This window comes from Opisthorchis viverrini, assembly GCF_000715545.1.
Source record: "Opisthorchis viverrini unplaced genomic scaffold opera_v5_358, whole genome shotgun sequence".
Classification (NCBI taxonomy): domain Eukaryota; kingdom Metazoa; phylum Platyhelminthes; class Trematoda; order Opisthorchiida; family Opisthorchiidae; genus Opisthorchis; species Opisthorchis viverrini.
The window spans coordinates 437,152-459,334 of record NW_008752016.1 but is presented as its reverse complement, the minus strand read 5'-3'; the positions used below and the strand labels follow the sequence as shown (position 1 = coordinate 459,334).

Below are 22,183 nucleotides of genomic sequence, written 5' to 3'. Positions count from 1 at the left end.
CCAGTCGGTTATTGCTCACTGTGAAATAACTATGGTCAACCCAAACTCCACTCGTTTAGGCGCTTTTGTGGCACGAACTAAGGTCAGCCTCTTCTAGGTTTCCCGATTCACATCTCTGCACTTGCTGTCAGACACCAGAACGACCCACTCATTCGCCTCATTACAGTTATCCTCCGAAAACAGCATACAATGTGGAGAAAGGCTTGTGTCCTACGTTGAAGGTTCCCTGTCTTCAGGAAGCCTACAAAAAAGACCTAATATCTCTCATGATTTTTTAAACCAAATTTACCTCCTAACCTAAACACAGATTGACTCGTACGGAATTTCTACGGTTTTCCTAATGGCTTTTGGTCGTTGTTTGTATGTAAGCCAAGTCAACAATGAATTCATACATCCGAATATCGGTGGGTTTTTATAATACAGCCTATAACGTTACATTGGGATCAGTATATAACACACCGCGTTTCTGAGAAAGAATTTGATTGTAAGGAACAAAGTTCAAGGTAGCAGTTTTTGTAAGCAGGAATCAAATTCGCACATCATCCAGTTTNGCACATCATCCAGTTTTTTGGAATGAGAAAAGAGGTGTGCTGGAATTTCCCTTGACATCTTCGATCGCTGTAGCGTGAGAACATCTGTAGGTGACGCCTGGATCGGGTCTGCCGGACTACGTGACAAGGAGGAGACAGGAGACCAAAATCACAGCTGTGCTGCCCTCCAAACATACAGAGCTAATGCGTAAAAACAGGATGGCTAGTTGACCAAATATGGTCACTGGCTTGTTTTTTTGTCCAGCCAATCGCTGCGTTCCTGCCCTGGCCATTTTCACTCCCACCCCGCTGCCTGTATATTGCTAAGCCGTGTTTAGTATGCTGCGCCAACGCACATGCTATCCAGTGATGGCGTTTGAGACACATCGTTCTCTGCACATGTACTTTTCGGTCTGGAGGTGTCCTAGCTATCGTGTATGGCGAACATGCCGTAAAGCAGACATCTATTGGATGCGCGCAGTCGGCCACACCATCAATGCCATGCTAATCATAAGGATTCAGTCAAAATGTGTTGAACGCATAGTACCAGTGGAAGTAGGAAAAACCTCCGCTGCAAAATCATTCATTAGTAAGCACGAAGTAAGCAGTTACAAGTTATTAGAAAGGAAAGTAAACATGTTATATACACATAGGCTTTAAAACTGAACATTCTCACGCGCCGAAATGATCACGAGGCTATTACGACAGCACAAACCTGTTGAACACTTTGTTGAGGACACTATCGAGCCGGAAAGGAAATTTAAATCCAATGAGGAAGAACAGTGCCATATACAGGATCCCATGCAAAGACTGCGACAAACGATATATAGGACAACAGGATGGAAGCTCTCCACAAGAACACATGAACATAAGCTCGTTACAAAAGGACACGATCAATTTTCTCTCATCCCCGTGCACACAAATCACGCACGAGTTCGACTGGAGTGACGCTCGCACATTGGCTGAAGCGGGAGCGAATAATCTGCGCGAATTTATGGAAGCGTGTTACTCCACCGAAGAAGCTATCAACAAGCATATTGGAATTGACCCTATTTGTCGACCGGGAGGAGCAAGAAAACACAAAAAAACCACGTAGCCCTGAACTGCACAAGCAACCGGACGAGGAACTTAGAAAAGAAGCAGGGGGACCGATCTTCAATGATCTGAGAAAACATCTATTCAATAAATCCAGTCTGGCTCCGATCCAAAGCACCTGCCTGAATACCAATTCCTGATTCGAAGAAAATGGTAGATTACTTACAATAAAGCTTTTGGGCTGTACGTAAATACGAATACGTAAATACGGATTAAAAAAATTAAGCTCACCATCAAAGTTAACCTGCGCTGATACATTGAGATGCAGGTTTGAATCGCCTTGGGGATTAGTGGGGTTATGATTCTGGTGATGATTCCCAACAGATGTGTGTGTGCGGACCGCCTTGACTTCATTGGTAACTAGTTTCATTGGAAATTATTTTATTGGATTTTCAATGGACCATACCATCTGGTGATAATCTTTCAGAAGCGTGATGGGTGATGAAAATGGCGAAACATTCATGGTTCATCAGACTTGTACTAAAGACTGATGGTTCATTCGTACATCTTGGGGTTGTCAGGGAATCATTTTGAGTTAGATATTTTAGCGGAAAATAGTTTGGCGCAAGTGACATTTATATCATCCAATCATGGTTGTCAATAAGCACCGTTATTAGGTATTTGCGTGGGTGTCTCTAGATTAAAAGTGTTACTAATATCTGACAGTAGACGATTCGAACGTGGAGAAACTCCTCGAAGTTGTTGATACTGACAAGTGAGAACATGTCAGGACGATCGAGACCAGTGAAAACAAAAAAATCGTGACATTGAATGAAAAATGCATAAGCTGGCAACCTGTTTCGCCCATTTTGGGCTCATCAAATAAGCTTAGTCACCATATTTCCATCCCTATTACTTCGTTGTTGAAAATCGATGTCGAAAAATTTAAGTTGCCAAAAAATTTGTTGTCAATTTTAGTTGTGAGTCTAGAGTTATCATCATCTTATTTTGTAGGCGGAGGGAATTTGGAGTTTCTGAGCAAAAGAACAGCTTATAAGCTCGTTCTACCTAAAGGTCACTTCCCAGCTGCCATCCCCAAAACAAATTTGAGCTTGTATCTTTTCCCGCACCAGATTTTGCGGTTAAGTATTGGTCAGTTCTCCGTGAAATACCGTTCCATATAGACAGTGGATATGCGATACACTACAATTTGATTTGGCGTAGGACTGTCTTTACTAGTACCAGACGCGTTCTTATTTAGAGTAGATCTAGGTGCATGCTGAATATTTTGCGGTATACATCTATCGTAAGACGACGATTGGTCATATCGGAGCTCAGGGGTTTAGACATGGAGAACGGATGTCTAGATTGATACTATTGATCACAGTGTGGGGCTGTTAAACACAATACACTCCTGGTTTGTGGTTTGAGACCACCATTCATCTAATTTTTTGGGTTTAGAACAGCTAAAAGCCATCCATGGGCCAGCTTTCACCGATTAACTGATCCCTTTTTAAATTGTTGCTTGACCCCCTAAGCATGTGGGGTTTTGCTACACTTTCTACATAGTTTTTGTGAGGAAGGGGTGAAGTCAGTCACTGGGAGGTCGATTTGCGGAATCCTTAGGTCGGTGTTTGGTGCCCCTCCAAAGGCAGGAAATCCTATTGAAGGCTGATGACCTCCTCTCTTGGGAGGAGGTAGTTCCTAACTATTTTCCTCCCCTGGACACAGCAGGATTCTTTCAAGCAAGTTTCGCAGGGATCCCACACTTGTACCTCTCAGCGAGAAGTCGTTAATTACAAAACCCCTAGCTCTGAGTCATTTTCGTCTGCGTGTGTATTGATTATTCATCAGACAGGATGAAGAACACATAGCTCATTAAGATCATGCTTTGAAAGGTGGATACTGATATTTACTTTGATTCAGAATAACAGAGCTGGTTTGAATTTAGTTCATAATTCGTCACTAGTTGTGCCTGTCAGTGATCTCGTTTTGTGAAAGCTTACAGATAACTTCTGCGTCGCCGTCTCACGACAGATGAAGTGTGTTCGCTAGTTGGAGTTTCTTGTAAGCATTTGAGTAATCCCTAAGTCTTCGCTGAGTGGACATTACAGAGCCGCGGAGGCTAGCGTGTGTCCTTAACTGGGAGAGGTACCTCATTTTGAGTTAATTTTATCAAAGTACATAAGAGAGGCTATCCTCTCGGATATGTTTTCCGTTCTTTGTATGTGAAGCATTTCATTTACGGAAAATGCCCTGTCTTTTCAAATGGAGCGACCGTGATGTGCGGGGAGTGTAGGAAAAGGCTGTAGTTAAATACCAGGCCCTTATTAATTTGATGGAAATATAGTCCCATGGTTTGGTGCAAACAGCTTTAGCACAGTGTACAAATAGGAGAAAAGCAATATGGGCTAAATTTGGTATCTCTCATCGGTGTTTTGACTACCTTGCATTAACCTCCATAAGCAATATAACAAAGGACCATTTTTGTGCACGTGTTCTTAGTCAACTACGGATTTATCACAGTCACCGATTATATAAAAATGTCATCACCGTTTGTCTTCAGGCTACTGTCGGGAATAAATTCATAGTAGTCCCACCTTGTGTTAGTTGCAGACAACCGATGAGGTGTTGCGGTTAAATGTCAGTGAGTGAAAGGTTTTTTACTGAAAATTTTCTACTGAATCACCATAGAAACCAGTCTCTTTTGGATTTAATGGGTTCCAGAACACAGGGAAATGCACACCATCTGGTCCTCAGTATCGACAGGCTTGAGCGACTGAGAGCGACTGTTCGTCGCTTCCTACATTGTGACAGAAAATTGTTATTTATGTGATATAACGTATTGTTCTTCAGTATACAGGATTTATTTCACTTTCGTTTAAGTTGGACTTTGACTTTGTGTGGTTTCGTAGAATGGCAGTGTGTGGATAGCAGTTTACTGAACTTTATTTGATAAGTTCTTTCGAATAGTGAATTGAATCCCAGCGCGATATTTATCAGTTCGTTTCAGATTGCAAGGTTCGAGTTGAATTCTCTGTCAGAGTCTTGCTCCTGAACACTAACCTTCTTCAACATTGTCTATCTTTGTGTTTCTGGAGGCACATGTGCCAAGTCATACAAAAGAACAAAAGGTCGTTAGTCACGAAAATGGCTGCCAAGCTTGTCTGGCCTCCTCTGAATTGCGTACTGTATTAAGATTGAGTGCGGCTTGGTGGTCGGTCAGCAAAAGCCAATGAAGAAACCATTTGTTCGGACTGCCACCGATGTTCAATTGTAGTCACTCTGCCATACGAGGATTACATCGAATGACGTACACGGACGTTTCACCCCGGGACTTTTGTGTTGGCCACAGTATATCAACTTGGAGCAGTAATATGCAACATTTAACCCACTGGTCCTTATATATGAGCACTCGTTAGAGGAACGTGGCCCCATGTGTTAAATGACCACAAACGAACAAAAAGTACTCCACAGACCTCAGCAATCACTCCTGCTCAACCATCTTCATGCTCAACTTAAACTCATAATCCTTTATTGTTACTGTTATTATCATCATTATTATTATCTCTATATTGTCGCTGACCAAACCTTGAGCATCTGGCTTCAACCCAGCACCTGCACCGCCGGGATCTGTAAACCCGAACTACTTCATCGCCTGCTTTGTACCGCTGAGCCGATAACCCAAACCACGACTCTGTCTCTGTTGCACGCTCTAACTTTTAAACGTTCTCCCTCATCGGATTGTCGGGGTTTATGGCACTGCCGGATGTTTTTTGTATTGATTTCGCGGTATAGTTTTTGACATAGGAAAACCCATATTAGACATACGTTGTTCTGCCTCTTGATAACACAGTACCGTAAAGTTTGGCAACAGTTCTGCGGGTATTACTCAATACCGGTGGGGTTTTAGTAACACTTTGAAGATACCATCACGATTCTTTGAACAATGACAAACGCAATATGAAACAAAGAAGGCAAATTGTTTTTGGAGACAAGTGATGATTAGAGTGATTTCTTATCATCCATTGGTAATGCATCCGACCGTAGTCAGAGTGTATCATCGATTTGACTATCCGAATCATTCAGTGGGCTTTTTTTGTAGTACCAAAATGCCAAATCACACATACTGCCATCCACCACATCCGCATACACTAAAAATTTGGTTGAGTCGAAATTCACATCTCGATCTGTTTGACAGAGTGTTAGGAGCTGTCTTTTTTAAATACAAAATTCGACAGTTGTATCACACGAGGCAGAGGGGAAAATATTGGGTTAGTGAACATCCATGCAGCTAGTTGACTAATTGCATAAATGAACGCTGCTGTCAAAACCTTCCGGCTAAACTGGGTGCATGCTTCACTCATTGCTTGTCAAGCCGTCCAGTTGAGTTGGTCTCGATTCATTCACGTTATCGATCACCCAAATAATCATATTATAGTCACTCGTCGGTTTCTACACGACTGCGTGTTTCGCACATGGGAAAGGAAAGCAATTTTTGATTGAAAGTGTATACTGGCAATAATAAGCTTATCACGATATTTAATGTTATATTGAATTTATCGGGGATAGTGCCCAGAAAAAAACTGAAGGGCCTAAATGCGTCTGATTCCACTTTCATGACTCAGCCAATCCGATTCATTGACCTCACTGATTTGACCGGCACTGATGTAGGAACGTTTCTAGTGCTCCACGAAAACATGTTCATCTATATACTCTATTTATTTTGCATGATTGATGGCGTATACTGATTATAACGCTTTTTATCTGTTTGTTTCTCTGATGATATCAGAAAATTAGACTGAAATGTCGCCGTATATGCCACCGAAAGGTCAATCAGGTGGAACTAATTGTTCATCTTAGCTAGATTAATTGATAAAGTGAAGAAAACCGACGCGACCCCATAGTCTGTCAGGGCTGAAATATGGCCTTTGCTAACAGTCGCAACGGGGTCGAGTGAAAGTGGCAAGTGTAGTTAAGCGGGACCAACCGCATGAGAATGTTTGCCACGAGACAGTTATCATCAACTCAACGGACCATATAAAGTGTGACGGAGTTAACCTGATATGGATGGCCGATGAGAGAAGTTAGATGGTTGGTGGTATGAGCGACATACAATGCAAAAAGTGTCTTGATGAGCTCATGCGAAGTGAAAAACAATAGTAGCTTCAAATGACGTGGGTGACCAACCGCTAATGGACGGATTCACTCAATTGCTGAAGTCAGGAAGCTGGTCAACGCATCTACGGTTATTCAGATAGAGTTTATCTCTTCCTTGGTATATTTGTTATTACAGAGAATGTCGGTAGTCCAACTGAATTATTCACTTGTAAAATTTATATTAACAATAGCGGTATGTAGTTAGCTGGCGCGTCGCTAAACTACGATGTGCCTCTGCTCCGCTACGCACTGATGGTTTCATCCAGACTGATAATAGAGAGTTTGCCACCAAACTCTCCGTGACCGTCGCCGCATAATCAAAACAGACCGAACCGTGGCTAGTAATTTTACGCTCGAGTTCTAACTAGTGTAGGTTATCAGCCTACTCGAATCAGGGAATAGCGTGTTCAGCTGTCTGTTCCTGAACAAACTGTATTCACAAACTAAGCATTTCGAAGTGAATAAAATTCAAATGGACCAGGGACAAATTAAACCGTGATTAACCACCGAACGTTGTGCAGCCGCAGCAGTCTGTTGATATTTTAATTTTTTACTCTTTTTGTTCTCAGGGTATCCCAGGGCGATAAATCTGCAGTGGTGCGAGAAGTAATTTCTGTGGTCTCTACTGTGCGGACCGGATAGGTTAATGGACTTGTCCAAGTTTAGGAAAAACATTTTCATCATTATAAAAACCGTGTTGCTTTTTGTACGATTAACTCATACCTTACGTCACGAACTAAGGGAATCGCTGGATACCTCTCATCATGTTTACTGCTGCATCCTTTAGAACATTTCAGTTATTCTCCAAGATGTTGTTCGTGAGAACACAGAGTTCTTGGATCTGCTTCAAACTGTTCCTTGTTTGGTTACCGCAATGACTTCCTGTTCCCATTTATAAATTAAAGGAAGGTCTAGGAAGTTTATCGATCTCGGAATTGGCGTTGAATCAGCGGTACGTTTGTACTGACAGCCTGCCTCTGGTAGGACTCTCAACAGAGGTCAACTGGCTGGAAGACGAATGCTGGATAATTTGCCCGGGGATGTTTGCACACAATATACGAAAACGTTGACCGTGACGTAATAAAGGAAACTGGTTAAGCGTCGTTAGAATCGACGGCCATATTAGGATCTAACAACAGTGGCCCCATGCTCTCACCGCAAAATTTCAATGTTTTCGTGATCCACCAATTAGGCTCGACCTTTATCAGGTTGCGGTTGTTTTATATTACGCTACTTATTGCAGGGTTTGTGGTGTTCGTCGAGTTTTACCGAGCCATCTATTAAAGCGGTGTGGTTACAACAAGAAGGCTGTAATTCTACTCCAAAAGACGGCATAGGTGACGTACAATATATCAAAATTAGTATCAGAGAGGACGGTGTTAGTTTGAGGTTTCCTTCAAAATCTGGTCTAGTGATGTCCCAGTATATTGCCACGATGTTTCCGGATTTTTTATCCCTGGCATATTTGTGAAAGTTTTTTGCGCTGCAATAATGTTCACATAAGCCGAGTATAGTGCATTACAGTTTAACTCAATGTGTCACATCTGGCTAACAACTAACTGGGAGCTCAAAATTGCTCAGTAGTTAAGGCGCGAACCGGAAGGTCCACGGTTGAAACGCAACCTCGTCTAGGCTTCGGGCAACCTGGCAGTATCCGGCCCTTGTTGAAACGCAACCTCTGTCTAGGCTCGGGCAACCTGGCAGTATCTCGGCCCTTGTGCCTCCTCTGGGTGATATGGAATCCAGGCATCGAAAGGATGCAAAAGCTGAACCAATCCTATCATCATCATTATTAGCAGCTAACTGTCTGACCCTGTTCAGTTCATCTTGACAGATATGTTGAATTCACCTCAGTGTAGAATGGAACAGCTTTCTGCAGACTTGGTGTTAACGTGAGACTAAAGTAAGGTTCAAATGAGTCTGGCTTACACTATCAGTTCTCATGACGAGCCATAAAAGGGCGAATCTAGTAAAACAATGCCGAAGAATTTTCAGCACACTCATAATTAGGATAGTATCTACGCATATCGATTTTTGAAGCCATCGACGAATACACGGAAGTGAACAATGGTGTGATTCGAAGGAAATACATAAGGTGGTCCATTCATTGTCGGGAATTTTATGTCATACAGGATTTTCAGTTAGATACTCCGTTGCCGTACAGCATGCTGGTACCAGTTCTTCGGTTACAAAGAAGCGAAGAATCTGGTGGTTTGGAATTTGGAAGGGACACAAAGATAGGAATTACGGTAAGGAGCGTTCAGAGCATTCGAGATTAGTAGAAGACGGCCTCGCTCGCTGACACGTCGTCCTCTTCAAACATTTTGTTCGGCGTTTGTTGAGTCGGCGATTGGAAGCGTTGTTGCTGTTGTTTTTCGGATGCTGGATAATAGAGTTTTGTGAGATCCTTTCTTCGTTACCGTTGTATAGGTTATCAGCGATGTGCATTCCATCCTCGGTCTCTTCTTGCTCATTTCGGACGACCCTTGATTGGTGGCTTGAATCCTTGTTCATATTCTTTCTGTTCTCTGGCTGTTTGCACGTACCGAACAAGTGGACCAACAATTCGAATAGTTCAATCACAGACATGATATTCATCCCAATCCAAATGGATAGTAGACCACCCGTCTGAGATAACAAACTTGTGAGTGACAGAACTTCCTTCTCTTCAACCTGAATTTCAAAAGAGACGAATAGTTTATTATGGGATCTTCCAAGTCAAATTACAGCGTCATGGGATAAGATGTAATAATCCAACGTATTGGTTGCAGTGGGCAACGTTTTTCTAGGAATTTCTACAAGCAATTTTTACATTCTACACCACATTGCACTCAATCCTCTCAACGCTACCCGAATCCAATGTGGCCCCGAACTCCTTGTAGGACCAACTTTAGGGGCAGTATAATGCGGACAATGCAAAGTAGAGGCTTCCGCAGGATTTAGAAGCGGTATCCGAAAACCACTTTGTGAATAAAGTTATTGAGCTCAGATAGAGAGGTGAGGTTTGAAGCATTTATTCAGATGGTCACGCGAATGACTTTGCTATATTTTTGTGAGGATTCTCAATAAAGAGGAAGACGTTTTTGTGGCTGGAGATTTCGGCACCCAGTCAAGACCTCAGGCTGAAAATCCAGTAGGATTCCAAGCACTTGATTTGATGATTGTTTGGCCCAATGTGAGGATCCATGACTAATCAGGTCAAACTTCCAATATGCCCATCGAATGGTCGTTGACTCGTTGACTTGGTTGCAAGCGATTCATCACCTATCGAGGTGACATCATCAGTGTGTTATTGGGGAACGTAGTGGTACGTAGCGGTGGGTTAGTGCTTGTGCGTTGAGTAGGGTCACGTGTGTGTTAATATACGTGCTGCTAGCGGGGGATGGTGTTAATATACGTGCTGCTAGCCGGGGATGACCTTTGATCGCGATTAGTTGTTCGGTCGGGCGGTTCCATTGGTTGCTCCGTTATTTTGTGTCGTGTTTCCGTATGTCAGAATTTTTGCGTTTTGCAGATCGAACTTGTGGCTTTCTTGTTCCTCGTTTATGGATATCTAGGACAGGGGGTCATATCTCCTGACAGTCGTGTTGTGTTCCTTTATTCATGTGCATGATTTCCTCCCAGTTGGTCCGACGTAGAATTTGTTACAGACACGGAAGAGAATTTCTGGAATTATGGTACTCCACGGCAGATTTGATCAACCGGTGCATCGAAATGGATCCAATCTACGCACGTCTACCTGCAAAAAAACCAACATCTCAACCGGAACACTCAAGGAGGACCGAATATTGGATGCACAAACAAAGAAACCAGGAACTCCTTGGGTCTCACGCCGGGGATCGAAAGGACAAAGGTTACTCCAGCATCGAACAGATTACGACGGCAGGAGATGCCAAGCTCAAAGTTCATGTGGGCATCGGCGAATTAGAACACAGGATAACGGAGCAACCAATGGAACCGCCCGACCGAACAACTAATCGCGATCAAAGATCATCCCCGGCTAGCAGCACGTATATTAACACACACGTGACCCTACTCAACGCACAAGCACAAACCCACCGCTACGTACCACTACGTTCCCCAATAACACACTGATGATATCACCTCGATAGGTGACGAACCGTTTGCAATCAAATTACCTAGCTCAGCGAACAAACCAACCACCATCTACGCTACCTGAGCAACCAACATTCTCCTCTATAGAATACCCATCGAACCTTAGTAGAAAGCAGGCTGAGAATAAGGATACATTTCTGACAAAAGATCGCTCAAACCCATGCAATTACATGAGTGTAAAACACTTTTCGGGAGCTTTTTCGACCGCACATCGTTGTGGTTAGTCGTCATACAGTATATATACTACATCGAATGGATTCCCTCCGGGTCAACTCATAATCGCCGAGCTGTCTATCCGGCTGTTAATCGATTCGTCCAGATAGACAAGGGTGACCTGAGCTTACTGAAAAGTTGTTTTTCCTTTCACGGAACTGAACGGTGCGAGCAAGTTGCGAGGCTCTCAGGCGTTGCCAGGAGTAGTAACCAGATAGTATTGGAACGTTGAATTGGTACATGACAGGCGACTAGGAAAACCAATCTCCGCTCCGCATTATGATTTGTGTTGACTAAAGTTTCAACTACTACGTTTTTTACTTTCATTTACCGGCTTTTAACTAGCCAAGCGGGATATCCGAGGTCTGTCTGGTGCACCAGGATTACACATAGGCTGAAATAACTAAACATAAACTTGCAGTCATTTTACCCTGACCTTCAGATTTCGAACAACTGTAGTCTGACCGGCAAGGTGAATCACTGTTACTGCTGTACGGAGTTTGACTAACGATTTTCAAAATTCGTGTGGCGGCGGGTTTCCTAAAGACTTTGTTCCTAAACTGCAGTTCGATAAACAGTGCTTCCTCTTCCACTGATAATGAAATTGGTTTTTCTCCCTGGTTGGTGCATGTTATTACCAGTAAACTTGTTGGAGTAAATGTTCTGTGTAAGATTCGCTTTCTGAATTAGTAGCTTAGATCCAAGACTGTCTGATGGGCAAACCCTAGGGCTGTTTGTGCCAACTGTTATCTATACTACCTGTGCGTTTTGAGAGAACAACGTTTGACAAGCTGATGCATTGGTTGACTGTAGTTTGCTTACGGTACATAGGTTGCGAAAGGTACCTCTCAGTCCGGCCAATTAAGCGCACTTTAAGAAATGGCATACAGCTCAGGTTAGTTAGCTCGTGCGTGAAGTTGTTCTCATAGAACATCCACACGACCGAGTTGTGCAGTAAAGTTGTCATCAACATTCTTTACACAGCTCACTGGTGCCTTATAATCCTCCGCTTTCTAATTCGGTCATTCGTGTCAGTGAATAGGTGACCATATGACAGACCCATTGCTACACCGTTTATCAGTCTATACTGTCTGCCGACTTGAATAGTGCAGCTGAGTAGAGACAACATGGCCATTACCCCGTCTGGTTAATTAAAAGCCATTAATTGAAAACAAGGAATGCAGCTGTTGGGCATGTGGTCGAAGTTAACATTCGTAGTCGTCCGTCGCACACCACTCCAATATTATAAAACTATGTGATTGCTATTTTTGGCAACCGTTGAGGGCTTCGCACCTTGCTTGCACGGTTCAAAAGAAGAACACCTAATTCGTAAGCTCAGGCCACTCTGGTCAGTTTGGACGAATTGCTTAGCAGCCGGATGGTTAGTGTGGTGACTACGAGTTGACCCAGGAGAAACCAACCGATGTGGAATCCTCGTTAATCACAACTATGTGTGATTGACAAACCTCCCGATAATTGTTTTATTATCTCATGGGTTCGAGAAAGAATTTTTCGGAAAGTTATCTTTACTCTCTGTCTGCAGTTTGTTTACATTTTCACACAAATGGTTGTCTGAATTAGTCAAACCGAAAATCCAAAGTTCCCTTATGTCTACAGTTCTTGAAATTCAGAGTCTTTTTATCTAAGCCGCGTGTTGTGATCAATCACAAGTGACTGATCATTTCCTTTCCCTGCAATTCCCTTCCACTTCACGTCAGCCCATAATGTCGGGGTGAACGTTTCGACGACAGCCAATCCGGATCGGCAAAATTGTCATTTTGCTCATCCAATATCTCTTAATGCATCGATGGTCCAATGGTGTCATCAGTCTTTTTCACTGATACTTTACGCTGGCCTGGGGACAGACGTACTAAGCGGTATGATTATTTGCAATACAGTTTGTCCTGATACATGTTCCCTATTTTCATCTATCAAAACACATCCATTTGGATATTACGTGCCTAGCTCCAGTCCATATTTGGCCTAACTAATGGATGTTAGGTATCACACGTTCCAAATGAACCTGGCCTCTAATTCACTTCAGTAAATGACACAAGGCATAATCGCGCCATCACCATAGTTTGGACACTCTGCTCTTCCAAAAAGCAAAATGACAGAATCATCAAAATGCCCACTGACGTTTGACGAAACGGCCCATAAAGCCTGGACATCCATGCATCGGCCTGCAACGGAGTGCACAAGTGTGTATTGACTAAGTGAAAACAGGAAGCAGAGAAAAATAGAAACTTAGTGGTTTCAGACTTCGATGCAAATGGACGTAAGAGATACGCTATTGGCCTATCAGTGGCTTTCCGTCTTATCATTTACCAAAGAACAGAGGGGAGAAGATCGTGTCCTGCTCGATGTGAGAAGTGGCTAGAACACTGTATGATGACTGTCGATAGGTGCATGAAGTAATAATTACTGAAGGTGGAGGTTTGATCATCTTAGACAGATCGTGCTTTGTGTTGCCTGTCAGAGACTTAAGACATGCCGAATACTGTGTTCAGCTACTACCACACTTGGCCATTCACTTTACTGTGGCATGTTGTTCCTTGTTCTATAAAATACCTTTTTAGGTTTGACCAATGCCCAGGCCGTTTAAGACCCATTTTATGATTGAAGTAACCGCAATGTCATCTTTCGTTTTCCCACTGGCAAGTCTTGCTAGACTTGTAAAACGGTGATCCAGCGCTTCATATATCTGAAAGCGTCACTAAAAATAATTGTTGTTTGGGGTTTACTTTCACTAGAAATGAAGTTTTGCCCGTTTTGGTTTCGCGTTATGGAGTTCCACAAACGCACGGGTTTTGCTTTATATGGCAATATGGAATTTTAGACATAATACCCTAGACGGCATAGAATTGGTCCTAATTATCCAGTCATAGAGCAAGAATAATACACCATAAGTAGGGTTGTGAGAAAGTAAAAAGAGCAGAGCATCATATATTAAACTCTAACCTGTACTGGCCAACGACACTTGCAGCGAACAGTGAGTTGTCTTCTTCAGTATTTTTTATAATAAAAAATTCCAAGACTATTCCGAAGAGTACTCCTTACAGTACACCAAAAATGCATGCAACTCCGCTTCTGCCAGGTAAAATCAATTTGAACGATAACCAAGGTATACGTCTTGAGTATTTAGACAAACACTAATCTGTCCATCCGATAGTCGTCAAGCGCATAATTCAGGATGGCAATTCGTTCTCATTGGTCCGCTGTCAACATAAGGCAACCTTAAGTTCCGTGAAATCCAACATTCTGGCAGTAAAAACTATGGGTCTCATTCTGACAAACTTTTTGACGATAACGGACCAACTCTTGTTTCCAAAACGAAAAATGGTGTGTAGGTATGTGGTTTCCGCGTCCGTCAGTCTAATAATGTCAATGCATTTAACGCTCCTATTGGATGATGGGTCAGTTCCACGAAAGTTGAGTAACGCTCTGAATGATCAAGACATTCGAGTTCTTTTCACGTGATTCGTCTCTCGGTTTGACCAGTTAGGCTTGGTTACACGTGCACCGATTTTTCGGAGGAAACCACTAATTGCTGGGCTGAGCACGAAACCCCTGAACGTTCAATATTCTGAGCATTCGGTTTCGACACTCTTGACTGAGCACTCGCAAATGGGAGATTCAATTTGCATTTCCAGCCTAATCCAGACTGATGTGCATATAAGTGTACTTCGCAAACGAGTCATTCTTCAGTGGGCGGAATTTGACAGGAATGGTCCACTCTAGCTAGTAACCAGTACCAGTCAGCATCTTCTGTCAATTTTGTAACTACTCACAAGTAACTTGTTCATTCCATGTAGTTTTCTTTCCAGTCGTCCATTAATTTTTCAACCCATATGACGTTTTTGCGTTCATCACTTGTGGAAAATAGAAGGTTTTAAGAGGGTATCCTTGGCAAGCTTCAATTCAGTTTACAGTGCCCAACGAGATCCTCATTGGTGTTCTCATATTGTGATACAATTCGAACTGTAAGGTTACTTAATTCGTTGTCCATCTGGCTTGTGAACAGACGAGCGAACCAATCGTTTTACCGTAGTGCAGTATCGATTAACCCTTTATTGCACAATTTTGTACTTGCCTGGATTGTAATTCAGGAAGAGTTTTGAAAGCACTATAGGAACCACACCGGATGGCTGAATGTAGAAGCCCAGGATCAAGAAGCATAGGATGTGCTGAACCCAAACGTCACGCCCATCCAAGTTATTGGCGATAAAGATATTTATTCGCTTTCCACTGGAAACTTACATTATGCAAGTTGAAGTTCGGCCGGATGATCATTATCGCCAGGAGATTTTTTTCCAAAACATTGGTCTGGGATAGCAGTGTTTGTGCACGAACATCTCCATTCGGTTGTTGCATCAGGTCCCTGGCTTCGCGGTAAGAGGCCAGTTCCGGTCTGTCCAAAATCATCCTTCCCGCTCTCGTACCCAACCAGCCTAGCTGCCAGGATTTGGTTGGCCAAGTGGAGGTGGAGCGGTCGGTTTCGTAGGAGAAGAACTGGCATGGCAACGTGCAGGATGGAACAACGTCACCCTAGATGGTAATGGATATGGAGATCATAGTCGGTCTCAGGCTTCAAATGAACATTGATCAGTCCATGTTTCAGAAGAGGCTGATGAACAATCGATAGTTTTGTAACACGAATACGAGTTTTGACACGAATACTTCAACAAGCCAAGTAAGTAGGTGACTAAGTGAAACGTTACATAGCTATAGACTACCGACTGTTTACCGTACCCTTCTGAGAAGACAATCTCTCAGTAAGTTCCAAGCATTCTGCGTTTGATAGATCAGTCCAATTCAGACAGAAGGAACTTGTCATTGTTGCTGGCTTGTAATCCTTGCTAGTGAAAAAATGAAAAGTCAATCGCTGATGGATGGGTTTCAAGGACGAATCCAGAAAGGTCTACAACTTTCGTCTATTGTTTCCCTATAAAAGATTGGGTGATGAATACAAGTCAGACAGTAATACTGTTTGGTGTCCGGATGGCACAGCAGTGACACCTCTCCGAATTCGGGATTGCTTGGTTGAAACCACGTCAAAGCGAACGTTGAATTTTTGGTGAATTTTCACTGTAGTCAACAGTTTGCATGCTTGCCGAAACCTAGCTTTTTAGGATGGCTGTTAAGTGCAATACAGGAACTGTGTAATAATGCGTACAGAGCGCGAAACTGCAATCATCTTCAGGTTCAATGCAGCCACACTTATTTTACTGTTAGTCGCGTACAATAAAAGATAAATGTGTGAAATGAAGGGAGATTTCAGCAGTAAGTAAAATCCCACCTCCACTCTTGTCATTTTCTGTTGTGCATAGGATCGCAACTATTTCGTTCAATAACAAAGCGAGTGAATTCTCGTCAGAATGATGGTGTCAAGTTAAAATATTTCCGCCCTGTTCAGCCAAAACACGCCTTCGATGCCTAGATACTATGTTACTTGAAGGAAGCATGAGAGATGAGATAGTACCAGGTTGCCTGAGCGTAGACAGGAATATTCGAGGTGCGGGGTTGGAATTTAGGCCGTGAGTTTGCATCTTAACTACTGGACCATGTCATCACCACAGTGAAACAATAACATGGGAAATTAAAAATGCGGGTAAATTTCAAGTCTCTTCTGTCCTGCTCTACGCGCCTGCCTGCACCCCCTAGTTATACAGATCAATATCAGAGCGAAAGTGATTATACCCATGCCCGTATGAAGTCATTGTTTCTTTTACCAACATATGGACCACAAAATAATATGTGTAACGGGTAATTGGTGCGTCGTGAAACCAGACAAAATCCAGTTTAAATTGAGTTCTACTGTCTTATTCTCTCACTGTGTTGGACTATTGCAGTGAAGACTGCGGGGTGAGCATATTCTCAAAAAATCAACTAGTTGAATTGTTCCGTTGTTCTGAATCAGTCACAGATAATTCACTAGATGGGGTATGATTTTTCCTGCCAATATAAGTAGACATTTGCTCTGTGTCTTGCCACTGAAGTTGAGCAATTCGCGTTGTCCGGGTGATTCACTTATTCAGAGTAACTAAAAAAAGACTCCCAAGCACCTTAAGAAAATCTATTTTTAGCGCCTTTTAGATCAAAATGTAGCTGAATTACACTCTTATGAAAAGAGCATAAGGAAATTCTGGACGGGGTTCGTTTTACTTAGGCTTAATAAATACATAGTTGTAGTGTTCTGTGGTAAAGTATACTGCAACAAATAGCTCAAAAGTACGTAGATACCCGAGTCAACCTTTTTTCAAAGAAGGATGAACGTGGAGCAGTTTTAGAAAAGCTTCCGGATATTTTTGCTGTGTTTCGTGAAACACACTAACAAAAATTAACAGACGTACCATGGAAATGTCTGATGTTCAAACATTACCTCCAAAATACTGGTATCTCCAAACCGACCAATGTCTTTGTATTGCACTTATAATTTGAGGACATTCATAGGCTATCAAACTTGTGGAGAGTAACTCAATTTTTGCTAGTTTATTTTATCCAGTCTGTAGGAAACAACAGATGCCACAAAGCGAACTATTGCGATATTCTGTGTTCTCTTCAAGTCACAAATTCAATCGAGCTGTTTGGTTTTCGGGTGCTGGCCCACAATGTATATACTGGCAACATAACTAGTCTGGCCACTGGCAAAGCTAATACTCAGATTAGATTTTGTGGTGACACCAACAATTCGGTTCAGTGGAATGCTTCGGTAGACTTTATGGAGCGATGATTTGCTCTAGCCAGCATAAGGTGAAATAAACAGTCGTATAATTGTTCAGCTAATGCTAACTGAAGAGCACTTTGCTAGTTCTCCTGTATTCCATCAAAAGCCAAATGAAACATCAAGCGAAGAAAACCGTAAGAATTTTTTATGCAGAATTAGGCCGAAGAAAAGCACTTAGTACACATCGTTAGCGATTGTTATTTTATCAAATGGTGGACAGACCTCAAAATATAGTTTGTTGGACAATATTCAATGAGAGCAGAGAACAAGAGCACGAGGTTACTAGTGGACTTGATTTCGCGTGTGCGCTTCAACGTGCCGGGATGACAAACGAATGCATCGTGAGACCTCTGGCCATGATTCCAGTCGTTTTTGTCGACTATTGTAGGTAGTATTCCATACTTAAAACCAGATACAAAGACCATGTAAATAAGAGCTTCCGCGGCTGCGTTGTAAAACAAAGCGAGTGGATGGCTATCACTTAGTACTTAGTTGTGTGATGATGATCGATCGTTCAGCTGAAGCACGAGGACTGGGATACTATAAGGTCCGGTTAGGAAACGGACAGGTCAGTAAATTTGCACTCTAGCCCGAGAGCTCCAATGTCCACCATTCGAAAACTGAGTAATGGTTTCCACCACAACCTGCTTGCTGAGATGCGAAATTCACCCTGTTTCTGTCGAGTTTTCAGCCAGCCCTTTTGGTCACGACTGCATACCTGCACCAAACTTCCTCTATCCACATTCAGGTAAACAGACGGTAAACTTAGTTTCGTAAGCTAAAGGAACCCTCTCGCTTACATGGGAAGCAAGAAAATTAGGTTTGTTCGTTCGACACATATGTGACTTTGCCTCTGCTCCGTCAAGCTTGACACAAGATGAAACACAAGTGCTTGGAAACCACTACATAACCGTTATTCACGTGACCACCAAAATTCTCGTTGGAATCAAATCAGCTGTCCAAGATGGAGCGAGGTAAGTATCAAATTAGACTACAATACCTACTTCATTAGTTTATGTTATTAGGTTTACCGTGTAGTAATCTTGGAGCCAGTGAAGATGATCCTCAGCTTTGTGGAGCAAAATGTCCAGAAAAAGACGACCGATAGACAGCCAAATCGTGAAGAACACAGTCATATTCTGCCTTGTTTGAGTTTTGTGACTACACATTCATTCTGTGACATAAAGAGCAAAAAATGTTTGCAACAAGCACACAAGTTTGGATGATTTCTGACCTTCAACTATCTTATGGAAACGTAGTCTAATTCGGATACTCTGGGTGGTGATTATTGTCGTACAAAGCATTTTCAGATGTCCGCATGTTTCCTAACAGCATTAGAGTTCTCTAATGACCACCACTTAATAAGAACGATAACGTGCTTGTCACAAATTACATGTTTCATGTCGTTTGTCCCAAAGTATCCTCATTCGAATGGCATTCAATTATTTGGTCAATTCAAAGTTTCCAAAGATAGCGACATCATTGGTCAATTCAAAGTTTCCAAAGATAGCGAAACGTAAATGATTCCGCAAGGAAGAGACATCATATTAGAACCAATGGCATAATTATGAAAGTAATACAATTGATATCGGTTAGAATCCTGGTGACTGACGACAGTATGTGGCTAAGCACTGAATCAACTTAAAGCTCTCTTCAACGGAAAGTTAAATGCAAACAAAAATTTAGGAAAGAGCCCTGGATTCGAGTTAAAATGCTTGCCTGAATAGCAAACAGAACAAATTACTACGATAGCCTCCACATTGATTCAAGAAGCGTATCTAACCCAGATTTCATAGTTTGCTCGATTTTATCAAGGGATATTCACCGAATCCCCCTTTCGGAATGTAACTAAATTTGCGGGGATTTCAGCTATGAAGATTCTGTTTTTCTGTAAAAATGAATGTTTACACAAAAATATCAGCCAAGATGGAACGGACTGAGAAAAAAGAAAGTTCGCCTCTAACATATAAACGACGAAGCTGGGTGTGTTGTTAAACGCCTCGGAGATAGCAAACAAACATGCTTAGTTTCTTTCTTACTGAAAGACATAGTGTACGCCTTCCTGCCTTTTGAACATAAATTAAATGATCGATCATTTGATGATCCACCATGAGTTATGGTTGCAATAAGCGCGCGGAGACCAAGATTGTTTCTCAAGCTTTCCTGCCTTTTACTGACGCAAGGATTAGTGTGTTATGTTCAAGTCAGGATCTTCGAGAAAGCGACTTTTTTCAAGGGTATTTCTCTTTTATTTATAATATCTAACTAAACAACGGTGCTGCAAATGAACCGACATAAAGGACATACATTTGGCTCTAGACTTCCCGTTGTTTTTACACCCTATTTTAATGACTTTACCAGTAGATGGCGGACATAATTTTTACAAAGCATCATGCCATAAAAGAAAGCCAGAGACTCGAGTCAGGACACATTACGAACTATGGTCATCTGATGGAGACGGGTCACCAGGTTACCTTGACTGACTGATTTGAATCTACCTATCAGGCCCATGATGATAGATAAAAAGTGGTCAGATGCAAATAAAGTGGTTAAAATCAAGTGGGAGAATCGATCTTATCGCACTCAACGTGATGAACTCAGTTGGCATTTTATCATTTTGTATTCGTAGATTCCCTATCAAAAACGTTGTTTACCAACTCTTCTGAAGTCAAACTACTTACTTCAAAGTGTCTTGTCACATCGGACTTGCATGTCACATGATTCTTGACCAGTTCCAGTTCTGCCAAACACTCACTTTTCAAAGAACCAATTTTGGTAGAGTTCGTGTCCTTTGATCTAGCTCCTTGCAAACTTTGCACGTCACAACTTCCCTCGTGTACGAAGGAACCCATCGCCAAGCAGAATGGGAGGCTAGAGTTTCGGTATGGAAATTCGATAGCATTACATCCGCAACGATCGTTGATTTGAGTCTGTAGGACAGAAACGCAGGCAGCGCTTACTAGATGGCAGCATAGCAAAGTAAGCTGGAAGTACGAGTGGTTAAAGAAAGTGACTATAAACAATCACCCCAGTGGGCACGGTGGGACATACAAGTTTGCTAATCAGAATCTAAGAAATAAATTTCGATTGAATAATAAACCTATCGTATTTGTGGTGTAGATCCTAAACACATTAGGATAATCCCTTCTGGAGTGACTTTTGGCTTCTATTGATGATGGTTTTTGTAAAGCATTTTTCAATAGATGCTTTGGAAAATTACTTTTAGACAATTTCTCAACAATGTTTCCCTGTTACGGTGACAACCACAGTCATTTACTTGGTGGATACTGATGATTGTTCTCCAGCTCGTTATACCTGTCAGTTTATCACAAGACACTTCTGCGCAAATGGATTCCGCATTTGGACGCAAGAAAGTGAGTTGTCTCAAAGCTTTTCGTGCTAGAAACATCCAATGATCCAAAAGCCATGTGGAACTGAGTTGAATATCCGTTATATCAGACTTAAACTATTGGTCCAGGTAGGGGATAATGTGAATCACAAATGCGACTTTATTCCATGAACATGAGTTCGTGGGCATCACTGGTTTCGATTTCTAATTGAGTATATTTACCCAAAAAGCTGACTGTTATCAACCCATTACAGCTTTAATTTGTTAGTCATGAAACGAAAATACTGAGAAATATGTTGCACTTTGTTTCAACCCTGGTGTCATTCAATGTATGTGCGATGAACTAAATGATCAAGTTCACTGATGGCTTCGTAGTATTCAAAGAGATTTTCAACGAAATTTTCATGTGAATTTTAAGAAACGATTAAATCACACACGAAATTGGTTTTTAAGCTAAAATAAAGTAACGACAGCTTAAAAAGCGGTCGGTTAATTAAATTCCGAGTGTCTCGAGAGACATGGCATTCAATGTCCTCTTGAAGAACCCTAGATTTTCGAGAACTACATTCATTTGCAAATCAATTTGGTTTTCACGGGAGACTCAATTGAATCTCTCGTTTATGAGATTCTAAAACAATGTTCTGCCAACTGAATCATGAGGTGGCCTGTGTGCAGCACATTCAGCTGGAGGACATCATAAACGAGAGATTCAATAGAGTCTCCGGTGAACACCAGATTGATTTGCAAATGAGTATATTTCTCGAAAACAGTGCAATTTGGGTTCAAGTAGATCATAAGGTTGACGGAAACTCGGGGACTGCGCCTACCTGATGAGCCCCAAGAAGGGCAAAACCGGTCGTGGGCTGTCGAAGAGTTTTCAGCAACCTTGTGAGTAGTTTCCTTTATGAAAACCCTAGATTTCGTTGCCCATCCATCTATTCTCATCACCCACGAAAAATTTCATGTAGCCAAAGAAACCAAATAGAATTATGACACTGGAAACACTGACAGATGTGCTTACTCGCATCTCAAAAGCTAATAACTCTACATCTC

The 22,183-nt window shown here is 42.0% G+C and overlaps 2 protein-coding genes across 2 annotated transcripts; one reads left to right on the top strand and one right to left on the bottom strand.

Annotated features, from left to right (window-relative positions):
- Positions 1 to 1,299: 1,299 nt before the first annotated feature.
- Positions 1,300 to 10,820, top strand: T265_10353 (hypothetical protein; the record flags this gene model as incomplete). The annotated part of the gene is made up of 4 exons (XM_009176700.1): positions 1,300 to 1,622; positions 7,295 to 7,331; positions 8,867 to 8,974; positions 10,350 to 10,820. The coding sequence occupies 4 exons, from the start codon at positions 1,300 to 1,302 to the stop codon at positions 10,818 to 10,820; spliced, it is 939 nt and encodes a 312-aa protein (XP_009174964.1).
- Positions 8,970 to 20,711, bottom strand: T265_10354 (hypothetical protein; the record flags this gene model as incomplete). The annotated part of the gene is made up of 3 exons (XM_009176699.1): positions 8,970 to 9,398; positions 15,315 to 15,602; positions 20,463 to 20,711. The coding sequence occupies 3 exons, from the start codon at positions 20,631 to 20,633 to the stop codon at positions 8,970 to 8,972; spliced, it is 888 nt and encodes a 295-aa protein (XP_009174963.1).
- Between the last annotated feature and the right edge of the window lie 1,472 nt (positions 20,712 to 22,183).